The sequence below is a fragment of the Lutzomyia longipalpis genome, chromosome 1 (assembly GCF_024334085.1).
Source record: "Lutzomyia longipalpis isolate SR_M1_2022 chromosome 1, ASM2433408v1".
Lineage (NCBI taxonomy): Eukaryota > Metazoa > Arthropoda > Insecta > Diptera > Psychodidae > Lutzomyia > Lutzomyia longipalpis.
In genome coordinates, this window is record NC_074707.1 from 48,261,427 (window position 1) to 48,280,979 (window position 19,553).

Below are 19,553 nucleotides of genomic sequence, written 5' to 3' on the forward strand. Positions count from 1 at the left end.
GAGAATGTGAGATTTTTGTATCAAATAAAACTTTTTTTTTTTATTAAAAAAATACAAAAAATTAAAAAAAAACGTTAAATTCAAGAATTTGCCTTTTTTATTTTTTTTTAATTTATAAAAATTGGTAATACTGAATGATCAAACATCCTAAATTGTATATAATAGTTATACTAATTAAGGGAAATTATTTTTTCAAAAATTTAAAAAGTTATTTTAAAAAAAACACCAAATTCACCATTTTGCCCCAAGCGGTACTTTTTACTATCAGTGTTTTACGGGAAAACTCGGAAAAGTTTTTCGGAAAATTCAGATTAGATTCGTGTTTAGCAATAGTTACTCTGCACAAAAAATAAAAGTTCGTCGAAAGTTCGTAGAAGGTTCGTTATTTACTCATTGGTCTTATGGGAAAATCAACCTCCAGTTCGTAAAATGGGGTCTCACTCCTTTTTCGTAAAAAGGTTCGTAGTTTTGAACTCCAAATTCGTGAAATTCGCTTTTGAACTCCAAATTCGTAATTTTTCACCTCCATGTTCGTGAAGGTTCGTAAATTCCTTTAATAAGCAATTTGCCATCTTTGGCTCTTCCGCGAATAAATGTTAAAGATTTTTACCGCCTTTCTGGCCATTTCTGTTCATCTGGATATTTGATACCATCACTGAACTTCCATATCTTCCTGATCCTCCTGACCAATACTGGATTTTATGCATTCCTTACTCAAAAGTTAGGATTTTTTGCCGGATTTGTGGTCACTCCTCCTTGATAATGATGGAGTGACCTCCGGAATGACGATTTCATCCCCGGAATGTCCCAGGATTATCAAATCCTGAACAAATAAGGGATGCTGGTGCAAAATAGTCGGTTTTTGCCGGATTTGTGGACACTCCTCCTTAGTAATGATGAAGTGACCACAGGATTGGGGATCTCATCCCAGAATTCCCACATCCTGGACAAATAGAGGGTACTGGTGCAAAAATTTGGGTTTTTCGCCGGATTTGTGGTCACTCCTCCTTAGTAATGATGAAGTGACCTCAGGATTGGGGATCTCATCCCAGGATTTTCAAGTCCTGGACAATTAGGGGATGCTGGTGCAAAAATTTGAGTTTTTCGCCGGATTTGTGGTCACTTCTCTTTAGTAATGATGAAGTGACCACAAATCCGGCGAAAAACCCACATTTATTTGGACTTTTATTTTATTTCTTAGGTATTACAAATATTTTTTTTTCTTTTTTTTTTGGTACATTGTCAGGGTAATAATACAATTAAAATTAAATTTAATTAAATAGTATAGGTACATAATAAAATAGAGTCTATGACTACAAATTTAAAAGTATTTATAGGTTTCTTTTTTTTTTCTTGGAGAGACAGAGTATAATATTGTAAGAATTGTCGACGAGGGAACTTTTGTAACCTTCCGCGGGGAAAGATCTCAATTTGAACTGAAATAGGGATGTGCCATTGCTTGTTCGGCACTTATTCTCATATTGGGACGACATACGAGGAGTTTCTGCAGGAGATCGCGCCCCTTGGAGTTTAGGCGTGGCACCACTTGACTCCAGGACGTTGTGAGATGGTAGAGTGGGAAGGGTTTGTAGTCTGCCAGCTGGGTAACACCGGGCCAGGTTTCCTCTGTTGGTGTCCCGAGAAGTTTGAAGATTCTCTTGAGCTGATCCAGAACATCGGATCCCGGGAAAAGGGGTCGTCCGGCATTTGCCAGCTCCGCAAAAATGCATCCCGCTGACCACATGTCGATGCTCGTTGTGTAGAGCTTCGAGCCGAAGAGGACGTCAGGTGGACGGTACCACAGGGTGACCACTTCGGCACTGTAGCACTTAACTGGAATCCCAAAAGCCCGCGCAAGGCCAAAATCAGCCAATTTTAACTCCCCATTCTTGTTGATGAGCAAATTCTGTGGCTTGAGATCACGATGGAGGACGTTGTGGCTGTGGCAGAAGGCCAATCCACGCAGCAGTTGGTACATGAAGCTCTTCACCACGTCCAAGTCAATGTCCCCATTGAGGCTGTCAAAGTACTTCTTGAGATCCTGATCACAGTGCTCAAACACCAGCGTTAGCTTCTTATCTGAGTGCAGGACGTCGTACAGGCGGACGATGTTTTTGTGTTTCAGCTCCTTCAGGAGGCAAATTTCCCGCAAAGCTGAACTCGGTACCCCCTCGTCATCCTCATCCAACCGGACACGCTGCAAAGGAACCACACAGGGGTGCCCCAAATGGATCAAAATAGTAAACATCAGAGTGCAACACACTACTTGTGCTTACCTTCAACGCCACTATCTCCAGAGTATCGCGATTTTTCCCCTTAAACACCGTCCCGTACGTGCCTTCACCAATCTTTTCCAACTTCTCGTACTTCTGCATGACTCCCTCCAGCGGAAATCGCCACAGAAAGCAATTTTTTGTGGACTTTTTTCGTCTTTTTCCCAAAAGATAAAAACACTGGGAAAATAAAATTAGACACCAAACTGAATTTTTGGTGTGGAGCAACCTCATGGTTTGAATGTGACGGTTATACACTGTAAAAACGCATAAAGATTTCTATTTGTTGCAGTGTCAGAAGTCTTATGTGGAAAATGAGAAAATTCTGACTGATACTGCCGGAAAATTGATGATTTTAAGCCTTTTCTTCAAAATTGAAAATATAAAAGAAAATTCTTTAATTCTTTTAGCCATGACACTAATAAAAACTTCAGAGTAGTTTGATCGTCTCTTCGGCTCTCATCTCCACGCTTTTGTTGTTTTTATTGTGCTCTTCCTGCAATTTCTCCCCAAAAAAATGTTCTTCATCATTGGAATTGGTCTTGGGGACCCCAAAGATATAACAGTGAAGGGTCTGGAGATTGTTAAGAGATGCGATCGTGTCTATTTGGAAGCCTACACATCGATTCTCTCCTGTGGTCAGGAAAGTTTGGTTAGTTTCCCCCCAAAAGGCGCCTTTCCGGAAATGTATTTTACACACATTTTTTGGTTTTTAGGAGGATTTCTACGGGAGGAAGCTGATTCTCGCTGACAGGGAGATGATTGAGCAGCACACAGATGAAATATTCGCCGATGCTGAGGTGAAAGATGTGGCTGTTTTGGTTGTTGGTGATCCATTTGGCGCAACAACACACACGGATCTCATGTTGCGTGCAAAAGAACGTGAGATTCCCTGCCAGGTGGTTCACAATGCATCCATTATGAATGCCGTGGCATGTTGTGGGCTTCAGCTGTACTCCTTCGGGGAAACAATTTCAATTCCCTACTGGACAGAGACGTGGAAACCCGATAGTTTCTTCGGGAAAATCCTCAAGAATCGCCAAATGGGACTGCACACCCTCTGCCTCTTGGATATTCGTGTGAGGGAACCCACCCTAGAGAGTCTCACGCGGAAGACACGACAATATGAGCCACCGAGATTCATGAGTGTCGCTGAAGCAAGTCAGCAACTCATGGAAATCATCAAGAACACTCCGGGTGAACTTTCCAGGGATTCCCTGGCAATTGGGCTGGCAAGAGTTGGCCATGATAGTCAAAAAATCATTGCATGTAGCCTCAAGGAGATGACGGAAGTGGATCTAGGAGCTCCACTGCATTCTCTTGTGATTCCCGCCAAGGAACTTCATCCGCTAGAAGTGGAATTCATTCAACAATTCAGCTCCCGGAAACTGTGATAACTTTATTATAAATATCAGTGGAAAGGTTTATCTTTTACTTGTTTGTCTTGTGGACAGACTGGAGGACAACGTGGACGGATTACGTGGAGTCCGTTAAAGAAGTTTACCAAAGTAAATGGAACAGTATAAAGCGAATGAACGTTAAGTAAAACTTATGGGCTGTGATTCTTTCTTTGTCAGTGAAATGTGAAGATGGCTGAAAATTGAAAATGGGCAAAAATGGTTAAAAAGTTGGAAAATTTTGTGAAAAACTTTATGAAAACTCTGCAAAACACCTAAAAACTGAGAAATTGGGACGCGATCCACCCAATTGACACACTGACCGCTGAAAAAGACGCACAAATTAGCATCGAAAACTTCGGATAAAGCTGTTTTAAAGGTTTTAAACAAGGTGGATTGAGACCCAGGAAATCTGCCGACGCTTCCGGAAAAAGTTGTCTTTCTTATCCTGAAATTTCTTATTAATTTCCCTTATTTTCTTCTCTTGAAAATGTTCTGACAATGAAAGATATTTTATTTGAATGGGAACAGCCTTGAGAACAATTTTATTTTATTTTTTAACACTCCAAATTTTATTTACAAGATTGCTATGATTTGTCTCAAAAATATTGTTAATCAATGTTCCTCATAATAAGCTTGATTTCGCATAACATCATCATATGATGGAGGATCATCTTCCAAGCTTCCCCTGGAGGGTGGAATTAAATTTCTAGTTGAATGGAGAGTTTCCCTCTCAGACATTCCATTCAGCTGATTTTCCCGATCAGGCCGTGGAAGCATTTCCGTGCGTTCATCTGCCGGAAAGAAAATTCCCTTAATGACCTTGAACAGAAGGAATTTTATGCTATAAATAACTTTACTTGGGCGTTGAGACTCATCTGTGGTGGAGTCTGTAAAAGACTTTCGGCATTTGTGGTAGCACAAACTCATTAGATACACTGTCCAAAGAAAAATCCCAAAAAGGATCAAAACTATCGTCCAAAATGGATCATCTACTATATCCCCACGAGACATAAATTATTGTCTGGCAATTAGGAAGAATTTTTGGAATGAGGGAAAAAGGTACAGAAAGGAGGAAAATTCTGTAAACAATCTCTCGCAAAAATATTTTTGCGCAAAAGCGCGAAGGGTCTTCTACGCATATTTCTCCTTTCTTTAAAAGGATTCGTTGCTTGTAACGAACTTCTGAAATTTTTTTTGAGGCTTTTGGATTCCTTAAAAATCTATTTTTTATTTATCCCGATAGTAATTGGGGCTTGTTATTACATCGTTATATGAAGGTGGGTTATCTTGAGCCTGATTTGGCTGATCTTTTGAGCTGTTGCTAGGCACCTGAGGTACTGGCATCCTGTCATAGAAGGGATAAGACGGATAGGGTAGATTTGTTTCCATGGGAGCTGTTGGTCTTTGATCTTGTCCTCCTCCTCCTCCTCCTCTGTAGACATCTGTATATCCTAGAGATTCCTGCTGATTTATTGTACCCTGAAGTGGTACAATAATTCCCTCATCTTGCTGTCCTGGCCTCCTGCTTGATGGTATCTCTGAAGCATTTCCTGTTTTGTGAGAAAAAAAAATTCATGTTTAAATTAACCTTGCATAAAGGCTCCACCCCACAAATTGAGTTTAGCCGATTAAAACGCTTTAAGCGAATTCATTTACAAATCAAAGCATTCTAAAATTTAATTTACTTAAAGAAAAATCATGAAAATTACGTGAAAACTTACGGAAAAGGGAGCTTCTGCGTTCGGAGCTCTTTGCGCAAAAACGAATGCAAAGATAAATGAAAACCAAGCATAAACATAAACAGAAAACGCTTATGCAAATTAGTAATATTACTAAATCATCATTTAAATTATCTAATAAATCTTCAAACGCATCAGACATTGTTAAATTTATGTTTAAAAATTAAAAAAATTAATTTTATTCGAATGACGTTTTAACACAGAGGTGGGCAGACAGCTCGATGACAATCAGTCAAATGAGGTTATGTATTCGCTGATTCAGTAAATTAGGTTTCTAAAAATCCTCCGGAATGAAATTTTCACTCATGTAGTATGAAAATTTCAAAGTGAATATGAAATGAAAAAAAAATGTGCAAAAGTGAATAATACTGATTTATTAAGCTAATATTTGTCTTAGAAGTGAGTTAAAAGAAGGAATTCAGTGAAAAACACTGGAAAATTCGAGATTTAAATCTAATAATTGAATGATTTTGTGATATGGTTTGTGGAAATTAATTGTTCCGGAAGTGTTCATACATCCCACACAGAATCTCCAGGAAGTTCCTTGTGGTTGATTCCTGGGAAAGCCGGAGTAGAATGTTTTCAAAGGTAAATCAAGGAAAATTAAAAAAAAAAACAAACAATTTGAAAACGAGTTTGGAATTAATTTCATTTATTTTTGTTTACAGAGGAGATGACAAAAGCTCATGTGAGCTATATGTACAGGACCTACAGAACATATAAGTCTACTGAGAAGCTCACAAACAACATAGGAACCCAATCCTTCAGGAGCTTTCTTCCTCAGACGCTTTGGTTGTGGTCAAATTCCCTGAGAGGGAAGAACATTCAAAACAAATCGATTGGTAAGTGAAGGATTTCCGGATAATTTCCAATGACCATCTTGCTGTAGCTGGCTGGAATTTTGAGTGGCTTTTACTGTTACAGATGATGCTGCAGTTTGTCCAGGAGAGATGCAATTATCCGGAACCACGGGCGATTCCAACACGGCATTCAAGAACTTCCTGCATAGAAGTGTTTTCTTTGAGTGAAGTGAACTTTGAGTGCTTCATTACCTTCAGCAGAACCTTTTCTTGGACTCAGTCTTACGAGATAGGGCTGCTGTGGACTCCAATCCGGAGGAAAAACGCATCATTGAACGTCTCGTCATATCGTCAAAGAAAAAAACAAATACTGACAACCCATTCACAATTCTTCCTATATGCTTCCTATTTTGAGCGGACACGTCATAGGACATTCTCAACAAGTGTCACGTGCTTCATCGTGACACCTCCATTGACCTTCGTAAATTATGTATTTATGAACAATCTTGTGAAAATGTTAAAATATGCAAAAAAAAAAAAACTACAAAATGGCCAACAAATAAACAAAAAAATGTTACAATTAAAGAAGAATATTTATTTTTACAACAAAATTCCAAAAAAAAACCAAAGAAAGTTGTATGAAAAAATCCTGGATTTCTTCAATGAATGTATTATAAAGGTCTTATAGAAAGCGAAGATTTTTCTGAAAAATCTCTGTCTTCCTCAAAGAATGTAATACTACTCTTTCATTACAAAATGTCTTAGAAAGGAAAGTTGTTTTAATAAAAAAATTTTTTTTCTTCCTTTACCAATGCAATGTAGTAATTCATTTCATTATAAAAAGTCTTACATGGCGACGAACTATTTTGTATATGTAGTTCGCATTCGCTTCATATTTTTACCAAAAATTCTTTATGGTAATTGAAGATTTAATAAAATAAAATTAATTTCCCATATTAAATTGTATGAAGCGCCTTTTCAGTGAGAGCAGTGAGAGACATTTTTCGTGAGAGAACGAGCGCACACGCAAAAATCTAAGCGTGCTGCTCTTTCTCATTGCTGCAAATATAAGCATGCTGCTCTTTCTCATTGCTGCGTGTGCCGATTAGCACACGACTGAATTGCCCGGGTAACCGAAGACCACACACATGTGCGCATGCTTATGTGTGTGTATTTCTCAACCGCGTGAGCGGGGTTGTAGGCAGGTTGAATAAAAAGTTTGCTTGCTTGTTGGTAACGACAAGTTAGGTGACGTGTAGCGTAGCCGTTTTCGAATATTATGGTCGTGGTATCAAATCCAACCAATGTCAATGATTTCATTTTTTTTTCCATTAAATTTTTTTTATTCCCCAATCATTTTAAATATAAATTTTTTGATATTATACCACTAATTTGATTTACTATTACAATAGAAATATAAGGAAAATAGGGGAGAACAGTACAATACCAAATAATGAAAACATCCGAAGGTTTTCAAAAAGAGGGAAAACGGACGAAAAACTGAAAATGTTCGAAATAGTTTGTCGTTTTGTGAGATCCTTTATCGAAAATTAAATGCAAAAGTTAAATTTTAATTTTATTAATAATCTTTATTGAAAAGAAATGGTCTTTTCATTCATTACAAAAAAGCCTTTGGATGGAAAGTTGTTTTAAAAAAAGATTATTTCTTCCTCAACTAATTTACTATTTTTTTTTATTACAAAAAGGGTTAAAAAATTTCAATTTTCTTTTATAAAAAAAGTCCTAGCTTTGTCTGCGAATGTTATATTTTTTTTCGCCCCTGGGTGCTTACGCACGCACACTAAGAAATTAGTGTGTATTACTTATATGTTTGTCTCTTTCTGTGGAGTTTAATACGTGAATGATTTGCATGTGTGTGTTATAAGAAGTTCTCTGAAGGAGCGTCTCGAAAGTTCTATGAGAGTCTTACATCCAAATTTTCTCGTGAGTGCTTTAGTTTCAGCTGCAACGTACTACAAATTAAGACGGTGAATAATTTTTTTTTGAAAGTAAAATAAGAGTAATTAAGCATGCCATCGCAAAAGGAATTAATAAATGTTAACTATCATTTTAAATTCTGGGATGATGAAACCGCGGAATGCAAATTGTGTGGGCATGTAATACAACGCAGTAAGTAAATAAGATAAGATAAGATAAGATGACTTTATTTATGCCCCAGTAATAATTACAACATAAAGGGACTATATACATAAATGATTTAAAAAAATTTATTCCTGAAAAGTCTGTTTGTCGGTTTGTGGCACATGAACTCCTCCAAAACGGCTCTGCCGATCGTAATGAAATTTGTTGGGGGAGTAGAGGGGTTAATACGAGTTGCAAGCGCTATGTGAGATTTTGCTTCAACCACCCCCCCACTTCATACCGACCCCACAAAAATAATTTATCCCAATTTTTACCTGCTGTTTTTTTATTTTAAATTATTTGTCGAAGTACTCTATTTATTCACTTCTACTCACCACTTCCCTTTAATATACGCTCCTTTATTATTGCTTTAAATAGAATTCTTTGATCATATATGATTGGGAGTTAATGTTAACTAGTTATATATATTTCAAATTATAAATTTAAATTTCAAATAATTTTGTGTATATAATGAAAATTTGAATAAAGATTTTTCCTTGTAATATTTTTTTTTAATTCATTTTATTAAAAATAATTAAAAAAGGCCCAACGCTTTACAAATTCGCAATGCATTGGGCTAAGGCGCATCATAAATATGAATCTAAACTTGCTACAAATGTGAGGTCCAGTGAGTCGGTGGCGATGAAAGTGGAAAAACCAAAAAAGAATATGGATGCCACAAAGGCATCCAGAATGCTTGCTTTGGAAACGGGCCGTTTGAAAAAGCCATTCTCGGACGCGGGGAGATGGAGGGATGTCTTCTCAAATATTCTGAAGAACAGGTGCAATAATTGCGATTGTGCCGAATTTTTAAATCAAATTCCTCTTTCGAGGTATACGATTAGCCGCAATATTTCTCACATTAGTGAGAAAATGAGGGACGAGATGATAAGAAAAATTAAGGAGAGTAAAAAAATCAGCATCGCTATCGATGAAAGCACCGACATCTCCCATCATTCTCAATTGATGATATTTATTCGTGGCATAATGCCAGACAATTCAACTTTTGAATCCTACCTGGATTTGCGGCAATTGCGAGAAACCACCCGCGGTGAGGATATTTATGAGGAAGGTAGATAACAAATTATATTCTTCACTGTCAACCAATCTTTTTTTCATTCGTTTTTTAACTTTAACTTTAATTCTTCCCATTGGCGACTCCTACACGGAAAGACAAATTTGTTAAAAATTCCATGTAAATTTCAACAAAATTTATTTTAAATGTAGTTCTCACTAAAAAGTTGTTAAAATTTGGTCAAATCAACAATTAAATTTAAATTTTTTTCCTCTGTATTTTAACGTACATTTGGTTTTCATGAATAAATTTATTTTATTTCAGTTATATTTTTTATAATTTCACAGTGCTAAAATATTTTACCTAGCAAAAAGACAAGATGATTTTATGTTCAAGAAATGGAATTGAAAAAAAAATTGGACAATATTTCTAAAAAGCTGACGTGAATGATCATGCATTTGTCAGAAATTATTTTCTTTTAAAATTATCAAATTGATATAATTTTTCCGAAAGGTATTTTTGGTATTTTTTTTTTAATGATAATTCCACACTCAATTTTTTACAAACTTTTCTTTCCGTGGATACACAACTCAGTGATAAAAATTTGTGAATTAATTTTGAGATTTCCCTGCAATTTATATCGTTAATTTTTAATTTCATCTTTTTGTAGTTTTTAATGCTCTAAAAGAGTTTGGGGCATTAGATAAATTGGTTTCACTCAGTACCGATGGGGCCCCATCCATGGTTGGCACAAGGAAAGGTTGCGCAGGCCTTTTAAAAAAGGACAAACCTGAGTTGACAGCGATTAAATGTATGATACATTGTCAAACACTTTCAGCAAAAGCAGTCGGTCTGGAAGATACGATGAAAGTTGCGACGCAAATTATCAATGCAATAAGAGGCGGCCAAAACGCCCTAATGCACCGCCAATTTAAAAATTTCCTTCAAGAGCAGAACGCACCGTATGGAGATCTAAAATTGTTTACGCATGTAAGATGGCTCAGTAAGGGAATAGCCCTTGAACGATTTTTCACTCTTCGTCATTACATAATTCAATTCGTAGAAACGATTGAAGTACGTACGATTTAATTTTGTTTAATTAAGTACATCATATCGAAAGTAAAAATGTTTCTGAGGGACAAATTTTGTAAAAAAATAAATAAAAGAGAGAAAATCTTATTAACAAAAAAAGAAAAAGTTTATTGTTATATTTTTATTTTTATTCAAGTTATAAATTTTAATTTCATAAAGTTTCTATTAAAACAAATTTAATTGAATCATATATCTTTCTTGAACAATTTTCTTTATAATCTATTAACTTACTCATAACATACATTCATTACCTATATCAAAAACACATTTCAATTTGTAGCTGGGGTAAAATGGTGAATCAGAAAAAAAAATTAATATTAAATATCTTAAAAAGTAATTGTCTGTCTAATTTTGTCAGTAGTTGTACTTCTTACCCCCACCTAAGCCTAGAAAGTTTCATATTAATTGATCCGTTTTGGCGATATTCTCGGCAATTTTTTTTATCCAAATGCAATGGTAATTTCTGAAATTTAACGTTTTTTTTGTATATTTTTAATTAAAAAAAGTTTTAATTGTTTCATAAATCCCTCATTCTCAATATGTAGATATTATAGTGCCTTGCTAAAATAATTTCATTAAATGAGGATTATAGAGAAAAATCGTTTGAGACAAAGTTGTAGCCCGAAAAATTTCCTAATATAGTTCTCATGAGAAATCTCAAATATTTCCATGGAACTCCTGAAAAAATTATCTCCCAAAAATTCACCATTTTACCCCAGGATCCCCTACGTTATTTTTTTAAAACAAAATATAAGTTAAGTATATTATAAAAAAAAAAGATCTCTCTATTTCGAGATTGTTTCATTTATGATAAAATATGATACTTTTGTTTCTTGCTTTTGTGAAAAAGACTACCTACATACCTGAAATGAACAAAAGAAAATTAATTGTACATAGACTAAAAAGTTGGAATTTAAATTAAAATCGAGCAACATAATTCATTTTACTTACTTAGAGAAGAACTTAATTCGCTTAAAATTTTTACATTTTTAATCCCTAAGGAATATTATTTACTTCTCGATAACAGTAGTTTTCAATAATTAAATATATACTGCAATTTAAAATATTTTATTTTTTTATCAATCTTTTTAGAATACAATTATATTTGTTCTTTCAGTTTGATAAGAAACTCAAGTCTCGACTGCATGATGATGAGTTTTGGAGAAATATAGCATTTCTCGGGGATATTACTAAGTACTTAAACGACCTGAATTTGAGCCTACAGGTATATAATATTCTCTTTGTCGTTAAATCTTTATTATTCTTCAGAATAAAATCCTTAGTGAGTTTAAGATAATAAAAAAGGATAATACAAAAAGTCATTTATTAAAAGAAATGCAAAGTGTTTAAAAACAATGAGTTATTATTTGTTTTTAATCTCTACTGATATAGATTATTCTTTTTATTTTTTTTAGGGGAAGCGAACAAATATAAAAGAACTCGTGTCGAAAATTGATGAATTTATGTCATTACTGATACGTTTGGAAAAAGAACTGAGCAAGAACGATTTGCATTCATTCAAGTACTGCCAAGAGTTCCCTGATAAAGATTTTTCTTTTTACTCAAACAATGTCAGGAAAATCCGAAAGGATTTTATCAAAAGATTTGAATATCTGGCAGACGTTTTTGCAACAGATGAAAATGAACACAACGATCACAATTATGCAAAACGAGGAGAGGACTTTGATGTTATGTTCGGCACGACGTACACATGCGAAGCCGCATTTTCGATCCTCACTCTTCTAAAATCAAAGATGAGAGCCAGCCTGTCGGACAAAAAGCTAAGAGAACTGCTCAGAATTGCTCTGGCAGACCTGCAAAATTTTAATGATTTCATTTAATTTTTTTACACATACATACATAAGTACAAATATAAAGTTATAATATGCATGAAATAAATTTACAAATTTAAGAAATAAAAATTGTTTCATTTCGAAACATTGTTTAAATTATAGCTTGGTATTTGAAAAATAAAACTTGAAGAATCCATTTCCTTTCAATGATGATTACTAATAAAATTAAAATTTAACTTTTGCATTTAATTTTCGATAAAGGATCTCAGAAAGTTTGCTCAAATCTGTACAGTTTTTGAAAAATAAAACTTGAAGAATCCATTTCCTTTCAATGATGATTACTAATAAAATTAAAATTTAACTTTTGCATTTAATTTTCGATAAAGGATCTCAGAAAGTTTGCTCAAATCTGTACAGTTTTTGAAAAATAAAACTTGAAGAATCCATTTCCTTTCAATGATGATTACTAATAAAATTAAAATTTAACTTTTGCATTTAATTTTCGATAAAGGATCTCAGAAAGTTTGCTCAAATCTGTACAGTTTTTGAAAAATAAAACTTGAAGAATCCATTTCCTTTCAATGATGATTACTAATAAAATTAAAATTTAACTTTTGCATTTAATTTTCGATAAAGGACCTCAGAAAGTTTGCTCAAATCTGTACAGCTTTTGAAAAATAAAACTTGAAGAATCCATTTCCTTTCAATGATGATTACTAATAAAATTAAAATTTAACTTTTGCATTTAATTTTCGATAAAGGATCTCAGAAAGTTTGCTCAAATCTGTACAGTTTTTGAAAAATAAAACTTGAAGAATCCATTTCCTTTCAATGATGATTACTAATAAAATTAAAATTTAACTTTTGCATTTAATTTTCGATAAAGGACCTCAGAAAGTTTGCTCAAATCTGTACAGCTTTTGAAAAATAAAACTTGAAGAATCCATTTCCTTTCAATGATGATTACTAATAAAATTAAAATTTAACTTTTGCATTTAATTTTCGATAAAGGATCTCAGAAAGTTTGCTCAAATCTGTACAGTTTTTGAAAAATAAAACTTGAAGAATCCATTTCCTTTCAATGATGATTACTAATAAAATTAAAATTTAACTTTTGCATTTAATTTTCGATAAAGGATCTCAGAAAGTTTGCTCAAATCTGTACAGTTTTTGAAAAATAAAACTTGAAGAATCCATTTCCTTTCAATGATGATTACTAATAAAATTAAAATTTAACTTTTGCATTTAATTTTCGATAAAGGATCTCAGAAAGTTTGCTCAAATCTGTACAGCTTTTGAAAAATAAAACTTGAAGAATCCATTTCCTTTCAATGATGATTACTAATAAAATTAAAATTTAACTTTTGCATTTAATTTTCGATAAAGGATCTCAGAAAGTTTGCTCAAATCTGTACAGTTTTTGAAAAATAAAACTTGAAGAATCCATTTCCTTTCAATGATGATTACTAATAAAATTAAAATTTAACTTTTGCATTTAATTTTCGATAAAGGATCTCAGAAAGTTTGCTCAAATCTGTACAGTTTTTGAAAAATAAAACTTGAAGAATCCATTTCCTTTCAATGATGATTACTAATAAAATTAAAATTTAACTTTTGCATTTAATTTTCGATAAAGGACCTCAGAAAGTTTGCTCAAATCTGTACAGCTTTTGAAAAATAAAACTTGAAGAATCCATTTCCTTTCAATGATGATTACTAATAAAATTAAAATTTAACTTTTGCATTTAATTTTCGATAAAGGATCTCAGAAAGTTTGCTCAAATCTGTACAGTTTTTGAAAAATAAAACTTGAAGAATCCATTTCCTTTCAATGATGATTACTAATAAAATTAAAATTTAACTTTTGCATTTAATTTTCGATAAAGGATCTCAGAAAGTTTGCTCAAATCTGTACAGTTTTTGAAAAATAAAACTTGAAGAATCCATTTCCTTTCAATGATGATTACTAATAAAATTAAAATTTAACTTTTGCATTTAATTTTCGATAAAGGACCTCAGAAAGTTTGCTCAAATCTGTACAGCTTTTGAAAAATAAAACTTGAAGAATCCATTTCCTTTCAATGATGATTACTAATAAAATTAAAATTTAACTTTTGCATTTAATTTTCGATAAAGGATCTCAGAAAGTTTGCTCAAATCTGTACAGCTTTTGAAAAATAAAACTTGAAGAATCCATTTCCTTTCAATGATGATTACTAATAAAATTAAAATTTAACTTTTGCATTTAATTTTCGATAAAGGATCTCAGAAAGTTTGCTCAAATCTGTACAGCTTTTGAAAAATAAAACTTGAAGAATCCATTTCCTTTCAATGATGATTACTAATAAAATTAAAATTTAACTTTTGCATTTAATTTTCGATAAAGGATCTCAGAAAGTTTGCTCAAATCTGTACAGTTTTTGAAAAATAAAACTTGAAGAATCCATTTCCTTTCAATGATGATTACTAATAAAATTAAAATTTAACTTTTGCATTTAATTTTCGATAAAGGATCTCAGAAAGTTTGCTCAAATCTGTACAGTTTTTGAAAAATAAAACTTGAAGAATCCATTTCCTTTCAATGATGATTACTAATAAAATTAAAATTTAACTTTTGCATTTAATTTTCGATAAAGGATCTCAGAAAGTTTGCTCAAATCTGTACAGTTTTTGAAAAATAAAACTTGAAGAATCCATTTCCTTTCAATAATGATTACTAATAAAATTAAAATTTAACTTTTGCATTTAATTTTCGATAAAGGATCTCAGAAAGTTTGCTCAAATCTGTACAGTTTTTGAAAAATAAAACTTGAAGAATCCATTTCCTTTCAATAATGATTACTAATAAAATTAAAATTTAACTTTTGCATTTAATTTTCGATAAAGGATCTCAGAAAGTTTGCTCAAATCTGTACAGTTTTTGAAAAATAAAACTTGAAGAATCCATTTCCTTTCAATGATGATTACTAATAAAATTAAAATTTAACTTTTGCATTTAATTTTCGATAAAGGATCTCAGAAAGTTTGCTCAAATCTGTACAGTTTTTGAAAAATAAAACTTGAAGAATCCATTTCCTTTCAATGATGATTACTAATAAAATTAAAATTTAACTTTTGCATTTAATTTTCGATAAAGGACCTCAGAAAGTTTGCTCAAATCTGTACAGCTTTTGAAAAATAAAACTTGAAGAATCCATTTCCTTTCAATGATGATTACTAATAAAATTAAAATTTAACTTTTGCATTTAATTTTCGATAAAGGATCTCAGAAAGTTTGCTCAAATCTGTACAGCTTTTGAAAAATAAAACTTGAAGAATCCATTTCCTTTCAATGATGATTACTAATAAAATTAAAATTTAACTTTTGCATTTAATTTTCGATAAAGGATCTCAGAAAGTTTGCTCAAATCTGTACAGCTTTTGAAAAATAAAACTTGAAGAATCCATTTCCTTTCAATGATGATTACTAATAAAATTAAAATTTAACTTTTGCATTTAATTTTCGATAAAGGATCTCAGAAAGTTTGCTCAAATCTGTACAGCTTTTGAAAAATAAAACTTGAAGAATCCATTTCCTTTCAATGATGATTACTAATAAAATTAAAATTTAACTTTTGCATTTAATTTTCGATAAAGGATCTCAGAAAGTTTGCTCAAATCTGTACAGCTTTTGAAAAATAAAACTTGAAGAATCCATTTCCTTTCAATGATGATTACTAATAAAATTAAAATTTAACTTTTGCATTTAATTTTCGATAAAGGATCTCAGAAAGTTTGCTCAAATCTGTACAGTTTTTGAAAAATAAAACTTGAAGAATCCATTTCCTTTCAATGATGATTACTAATAAAATTAAAATTTAACTTTTGCATTTAATTTTCGATAAAGGATCTCAGAAAGTTTGCTCAAATCTGTACAGCTTTTGAAAAATAAAACTTGAAGAATCCATTTCCTTTCAATGATGATTACTAATAAAATTAAAATTTAACTTTTGCATTTAATTTTCGATAAAGGATCTCAGAAAGTTTGCTCAAATCTGTACAGCTTTTGAAAAATAAAACTTGAAGAATCCATTTCCTTTCAATGATGATTACTAATAAAATTAAAATTTAACTTTTGCATTTAATTTTCGATAAAGGATCTCAGAAAGTTTGCTCAAATCTGTACAGCTTTTGAAAAATAAAACTTGAAGAATCCATTTCCTTTCAATGATGATTACTAATAAAATTAAAATTTAACTTTTGCATTTAATTTTCGATAAAGGATCTCAGAAAGTTTGCTCAAATCTGTACAGTTTTTGAAAAATAAAACTTGAAGAATCCATTTCCTTTCAATGATGATTACTAATAAAATTAAAATTTAACTTTTGCATTTAATTTTCGATAAAGGATCTCAGAAAGTTTGCTCAAATCTGTACAGCTTTTGAAAAATAAAACTTGAAGAATCCATTTCCTTTCAATGATGATTACTAATAAAATTAAAATTTAACTTTTGCATTTAATTTTCGATAAAGGATCTCAGAAAGTTTGCTCAAATCTGTACAGCTTTTGAAAAATAAAACTTGAAGAATCCATTTCTTTTCAATAAAGATTATTAATAAAATTAAAATTTAACTTTTGCATTTAATTTTCGATAAAGGATCTCACAAAACGACAAACTATTTCGAACATTTTCAGTTTTTCGTCCGTTTTCCCTCTTTTTGAAAACCTTCGGATGTTTTCATTATTTGGTATTGTACTGTTCTCCCCTATTTTCCTTATATTTCTATTGTAATAGTAAATCAAATTAGTGGTATAATATCAAAAAATTTATATTTAAAATGATTGGGGAATAAAAAAAATTTAATGGAAAAAAAAATGAAATCATTGACATTGGTTGGATTTGATACCACGACCATAATATTCGAAAACGGCTACGCTACACGTCACCTAACTTGTCGTTACCAACAAGCAAGCAAACTTTTTATTCAACCTGCCTACAACCCCGCTCACGCGGTTGAGAAATACACACACATAAGCATGCGCACATGTGTGTGGTCTTCGGTTACCCGGGCAATTCAGTCGTGTGCTAATCGGCACACGCAGCAATGAGAAAGAGCAGCATGCTTATATTTGCAGCAATGAGAAAGAGCAGCACGCTTAGATTTTTGCGTGTGCGCTCGTTCTCTCACGAAAAATGTCTCTCACTGCTCTCACTGAAAAGGCGCTTCATACAATTTAATATGGGAAATTAATTTTATTTTATTAAATCTTCAATTACCATAAAGAATTTTTGGTAAAAATATGAAGCGAATGCGAACTACATATACAAAATAGTTCGTCGCCATGTAAGACTTTTTATAATGAAATGAATTACTACATTGCATTGGTAAAGGAAGAAAAAAAATTTTTTTATTAAAACAACTTTCCTTTCTAAGACATTTTGTAATGAAAGAGTAGTATTACATTCTTTGAGGAAGACAGAGATTTTTCAGAAAAATCTTCGCTTTCTATAAGACCTTTATAATACATTCATTGAAGAAATCCAGGATTTTTTCATACAACTTTCTTTGGTTTTTTTTTGGAATTTTGTTGTAAAAATAAATATTCTTCTTTAATTGTAACATTTTTTTGTTTATTTGTTGGCCATTTTGTAGTTTTTTTTTTTGCATATTTTAACATTTTCACAAGATTGTTCATAAATACATAATTTACGAAGGTCAATGGAGGTGTCACGATGAAGCACGTGACACTTGTTGAGAATGTCCTATGACGTGTCCGCTCAAAATAGGAAGCATATAGGAAGAATTGTGAATGGGTTGTCAGTATTTGTTTTTTTCTTTGACGATATGACGAGACGTTCAATGATGCGTTTTTCCTCCGGATTGGAGTCCACAGCAGCCCTATCTCGTAAGACTGAGTCCAAGAAAAGGTTCTGCTGAAGGTAATGAAGCACTCAAAGTTCACTTCACTCAAAGAAAACACTTCTATGCAGGAAGTTCTTGAATGCCGTGTTGGAATCGCCCGTGGTTCCGGATAATTGCATCTCTCCTGGACAAACTGCAGCATCATCTGTAACAGTAAAAGCCACTCAAAATTCCAGCCAGCTACAGCAAGATGGTCATTGGAAATTATCCGGAAATCCTTCACTTACCAATCGATTTGTTTTGAATGTTCTTCCCTCTCAGGGAATTTGACCACAACCAAAGCGTCTGAGGAAGAAAGCTCCTGAAGGATTGGGTTCCTATGTTGTTTGTGAGCTTCTCAGTAGACTTATATGTTCTGTAGGTCCTGTACATATAGCTCACATGAGCTTTTGTCATCTCCTCTGTAAACAAAAATAAATGAAATTAATTCCAAACTCGTTTTCAAATTGTTTGTTTTTTTTTTTAATTTTCCTTGATTTACCTTTGAAAACATTCTACTCCGGCTTTCCCAGGAATCAACCACAAGGAACTTCCTGGAGATTCTGTGTGGGATGTATGAACACTTCCGGAACAATTAATTTCCACAAACCATATCACAAAATCATTCAATTATTAGATTTAAATCTCGAATTTTCCAGTGTTTTTCACTGAATTCCTTCTTTTAACTCACTTCTAAGACAAATATTAGCTTAATAAATCAGTATTATTCACTTTTGCACATTTTTTTTTCATTTCAATTTCACCTTGAAATTTTCATACTACATGTGTGAAAATTTCAGAATTCGTATATGAAATTTCAGTATGCTCATCCACCCTAAATCTACATAACCTCATTTGACTGATTGTCATCGAGCTGTCTGCCCACCTCTGTTTTAACATAAAACTACACAGTGAGCCGAAAAGGTTAAAACTGATCTTCAGAGAAGAAAATTCGTCTTTTTGTTCTCATCTTCCATACAAGGTCTCCACGGTCTCAACATACAGCATGAATCGCCTAAATTATGCATTTCTACACCGTTGGTTCGCGATGAAATTTTGCACAGAGACTACTGATACCAGGCGGTTTTCACCAACGATATTCATTTTCCCCCCAGAGCCCCCCTTCGTAGCGCCCCCATATAAAATTCATGCTTTTTTGACTACTTTTTGAATTTGGCGCCCTTTTTGGTACATTTTGTTGAGAAGAAAATGAAATTGATGCATTTCACCGCTATCCGTCTCCCTCACACATTCAGTTTTTCGCAATTTCCTCGCGTTTTCTGCCGAATTTCCCGGGGAAATTGTGTTTTTTGTGACCAGGAAAACACTTTTGAATTTTTGGGATCAAAAATTCCAAAAGTCACAAAAATCCATTTCCGGGAAAAAAAAGTGCCCCAACCGTCAAAATTTTCAAATT

At 32.7% G+C, this 19,553-nt stretch overlaps 4 protein-coding genes and 3 long non-coding RNA genes across 7 annotated transcripts in view; 2 read left to right on the forward strand and 5 right to left on the reverse strand.

Moving 5' to 3' along the window:
- The window catches only part of LOC129787983 (protein Peter pan), a 1,185,971-nt gene that overhangs the window by 492,173 nt on the left and 674,245 nt on the right, over positions 1–19,553 (forward strand). The window lies entirely within an intron of this gene.
- Positions 1–19,553, reverse strand: part of LOC129787980 (L-dopachrome tautomerase yellow-f2-like) — a 1,067,766-nt gene that overhangs the window by 492,173 nt on the left and 556,040 nt on the right. The gene's annotated exons all lie outside the window — the stretch shown is intronic.
- On the reverse strand, positions 1,327–2,490 carry LOC129788017 (cyclin-dependent kinase 5 homolog). Its single transcript, XM_055823979.1, has 2 exons — positions 2,277–2,490; positions 1,327–2,197 (listed from the first exon to the last, which is right to left on the reverse strand). Exons 1-2 carry the CDS (start codon positions 2,373–2,375, stop codon positions 1,427–1,429), a joined length of 870 nt encoding a protein of 289 aa, XP_055679954.1. The 5' UTR covers positions 2,376–2,490; the 3' UTR covers positions 1,327–1,426.
- Positions 2,726–3,825, forward strand: LOC129788020 (diphthine methyl ester synthase). Its single transcript, XM_055823983.1, has 2 exons — positions 2,726–2,925; positions 2,990–3,825. Exons 1-2 carry the CDS (start codon positions 2,791–2,793, stop codon positions 3,665–3,667), a joined length of 813 nt encoding a protein of 270 aa, XP_055679958.1. The 5' UTR covers positions 2,726–2,790; the 3' UTR covers positions 3,668–3,825.
- LOC129788039 (uncharacterized) lies at positions 4,204–5,634 on the reverse strand. The gene is made up of 3 exons (XR_008750278.1): positions 5,395–5,634; positions 4,531–5,223; positions 4,204–4,464 (listed from the first exon to the last, which is right to left on the reverse strand). It is a non-coding gene; the product is annotated as an uncharacterized LOC129788039 (long non-coding RNA).
- LOC129788040 (uncharacterized) lies at positions 6,048–6,584 on the reverse strand. Its single transcript, XR_008750279.1, has 2 exons — positions 6,477–6,584; positions 6,048–6,413 (listed from the first exon to the last, which is right to left on the reverse strand). It is a non-coding gene; the product is annotated as an uncharacterized LOC129788040 (long non-coding RNA).
- Positions 17,333–19,015, reverse strand: LOC129788041 (uncharacterized). The gene is made up of 3 exons (XR_008750280.1): positions 18,639–19,015; positions 18,385–18,558; positions 17,333–18,302 (listed from the first exon to the last, which is right to left on the reverse strand). It is a non-coding gene; the product is annotated as an uncharacterized LOC129788041 (long non-coding RNA).